The following is a 3,136-nucleotide window of genomic DNA, read 5'->3' on the forward strand; positions in this document are numbered from 1 at the left end:
ATATATATATATATATATATATATATATATATATATATATATATATATATATATATATATATATATATATATATAGTATAAATATAAACATAAATATAATGGAAATATAGATATGAATATGTATACATACACACACACAGAGACACATACACAGATACCGACACAGTCACACATATATGTCTTTAATTTTGTATAAATATTGTAACGCAGAAATATAGATACATAGTATTATACAGCAATCTATGCACACATCCGTGGCTGCTTGCTCTAATATACGCTCTCACTTCTCAGATCTCAGTTGTTGCACATCTGCGTCTCGACTACTATAGAAGATACATCGAAACAAAACCAAATCACCGACGTGATTTCTGGTAGAAAGCATTTATGAGCGAAATCGAAATAGCCGGGACTATTTTAGTGGCCAACTGTCCGTATATCGTTTTTCAATCATTTCCAGTGCAAAAATACGAAAGAAATGAAGGAATTTTTTAAAATTTGGACCCACTTTTGGCAAAATGTATAAATCAAAAAGTTGTTCTAAGTTTAGAGCAAATTGTATTGGACAGCATCTGATATTGATTTGAATTTTCTAAATAAGGCAAATAATCACACAATAGTCAACACAGAGAAGGAGAAAACAACACGCAAGTCTTACTCCGGCAGGGGTGGGCACAGAAATAAAAGTTAATTGATCAACAACAAACACGTTAGTATTTCACATTACATCACACTCATAGCAACAAACTAAACTTCATCATGACTTACACCCTAGTGCTTATGCGCCACGGCGAATCCCAGTGGAACGTCGAGAACAAGTTCACAGGATGGGTTGATGTTCCCCTAACTGAGAAGGGTATCGCTGAGGCCACTGAGGCTGGCCAGAATCTGGCTGCTTCTGGTTATGAGTTTGACTGCGCTTTCACTTCGTTCCAGAAGCGTGCGATCAAGACTTGTTTCATCACACTAGAGGCCACCGACTCGCTGTTTGTTCCCGTGCAGAAGTCATGGAAGCTAAACGAGCGTATGTACGGTAACCTACAGGGTATGAACAAGGGAGAGAGTGTAGAGACCTATGGAGCCGACAAGGTACTTATCTGGCGCCGATCATTCGACGTACCTCCCCCAAATATGGAAGACCCCAACCATCCCTACAACCCAGCTAAGGAGCGCAAGTACGCCAGCATCCCCAAGGAGGAGCTACCCACAACCGAGTGCTTGAAGGATTGCATTGAGCGTGTTGTACCTTACTGGGAGAATGATATCGTCCCAGCTATCAAGTCTGGCAAGCGTGTGCTCATTGCGGCTCACGGAAACTCTCTACGGGGTTTGGTCAAGTACTTGGATGATATCTCGGAGGATGACATTCTTAAGCTTAATATCCCCACTGGAGTTGCCCTGGTGTACACTCTAGACGAGAACATGAAGCCAATCACTGCTGAGGGACAACCCTACGCACCTCTTAAGGGTTCATATCTAGGTGATGTTGCCGATATTCAAGGCAGGATCAATGGAGTTGCTAATCAAACCGCTAAGAAATAGATTCTTAATTCAGAAAAATAAATGTGTACTAAACTTGAAAAACAAAGGGCAAAGTTTAAAAAATCCCCTTTCTGTTTATGTGCATTGATGAACTAAAGTGAAACACAGCACAGCTATTCACATTGGTTCTAGTCAGAATGAGGTGTACAGGATTCTGTGTATTTAAGTAAATTAAGTTTGGGGTAAGCACTCCAAAGACACAATAGTGGGACAGAATTCGCGCTACAGGTTTGCCCATTGTTTTAGGCGGATGGCTCAGCAGGTACACATTTCAGAGTGGGGGGATACGTGAAGCTGTCAGCGATGATGTGTGTGCCGACTCGAGTAAAATATAAATGCACTGCGGCTTGCGTCGTGCGAGGCTAGATCGTGCACGAATTTTAAAAAATGCGCAACTTCAGCAGTCGACGCTAAGGACGCACCTATTTTTTTTTACAAATCACTTTTACATGTATAATTAAGCAAGTGATTCCAATTATTCTAATTGCACCGCCATAGCAACAATGAACAACGACGTCACAACAACAGTCGCTCGTAACCGCCTTCACAAGCAAATATGCATTAGAATGTATGAGCTCAAAGTTTTTTTTATGGTAGCAGTCTGTTGAATCATCAGAGGTAGCCGTTCAGAATTCGATTTGAAACGTAGTGATTGAACTATAAAAGAATAGAAACAGTAGGAAAATGGAAGCGGGCGACCAAGTACGGCAATCCATTCTTTTTCTACCGTCGATTGGTAAAAACTATATTGTATGTAATATATTTCTACACTTGAAACTAAAAGTATTTACCATTCATTTTTAAACTCCGTGCCAGTGAAGCAGCAAAAAAAAATAGTGTGATATTTCAGTCGATATCTCTCGTACTCTTTCCGGCATTCTGCAAATCGTGTACGACCTACAAGAGCGTAAGAAGGAACCAGCAACTCGAGTACAGACAACCTTACACAAAATACCGCAGTAGTTCTTTACAAAACCATGTTTATTGTCATCGTGGGCAACATCTTTTCATGGTCTTAATAGTGTTCACAGTTTTCAAGCACACAGGTTGTAGCAGTATCTCTATACTACAGAATAAAAGGTAAATGACGTTGCGTAAACTGATAAATTTACACACATATTTAAGGGGACTACATAAGTATGACGCGTCTCTCTCTCTAGTCCTCTCGAGTCTCCGAGTCTGGGCTCTGGAGGCTGGGGCGGCCTGGGCCGGGGGCCTGGGAGCTGGGGCTCCAGGTTCTGGAGTCTGTTTTACATTGTAAATATACTAGAAATGATAAAATGTATCTAATTCGTCTATAGAATTTTCATAGTTATTATAATTCGTCAAAAAAGTTCTTATAGCAGTTATAATTCGTTATGTTTATATGAAAATTGATTTTAATTCGTCAATGATATGCTCGGCGAACTTTTTTGGCGCGGTTTGATTGTGATCGCGTTTCCACCACATATCGCCTATCGGTCATTTCCACAGTTTGCTTCAGATATTCATTTTAGTAGTAAATAAATATATAGCTATTTACTACACCTCCAGGCTCCAACTGCAGTGTAAAGTAAGAGGGGTACACAATAGCGACTATAGATACAAGTGTAAGCAT

The 3,136-nt window shown here is 39.9% G+C and overlaps 1 protein-coding gene across 1 annotated transcript; it reads left to right on the forward strand.

The window, feature by feature from the left end:
- Positions 1-719: 719 nt before the first annotated feature.
- Positions 720-2,134, forward strand: SARC_08019 (phosphoglycerate mutase). The gene has a single exon (XM_014298013.1). The coding sequence runs from the start codon at positions 757-759 to the stop codon at positions 1,537-1,539; it is 783 nt and encodes a 260-aa protein (XP_014153488.1). The 5' UTR covers positions 720-756; the 3' UTR covers positions 1,540-2,134.
- Positions 2,135-3,136: the final 1,002 nt, after the last annotated feature.

Source organism: Sphaeroforma arctica (assembly GCF_001186125.1).
Source record: "Sphaeroforma arctica JP610 unplaced genomic scaffold supercont1.682, whole genome shotgun sequence".
Classification (NCBI taxonomy): Eukaryota; class Ichthyosporea; order Ichthyophonida; genus Sphaeroforma; species Sphaeroforma arctica.

What these genes read in the sequence shown, in the direction of transcription:
- SARC_08019 (XM_014298013.1), top strand. Translation starts at nt 757, where the DNA reads ATGACTTACACCCTAGTGCTTATGCGCCACGGCGAATCCCAGTGGAAC.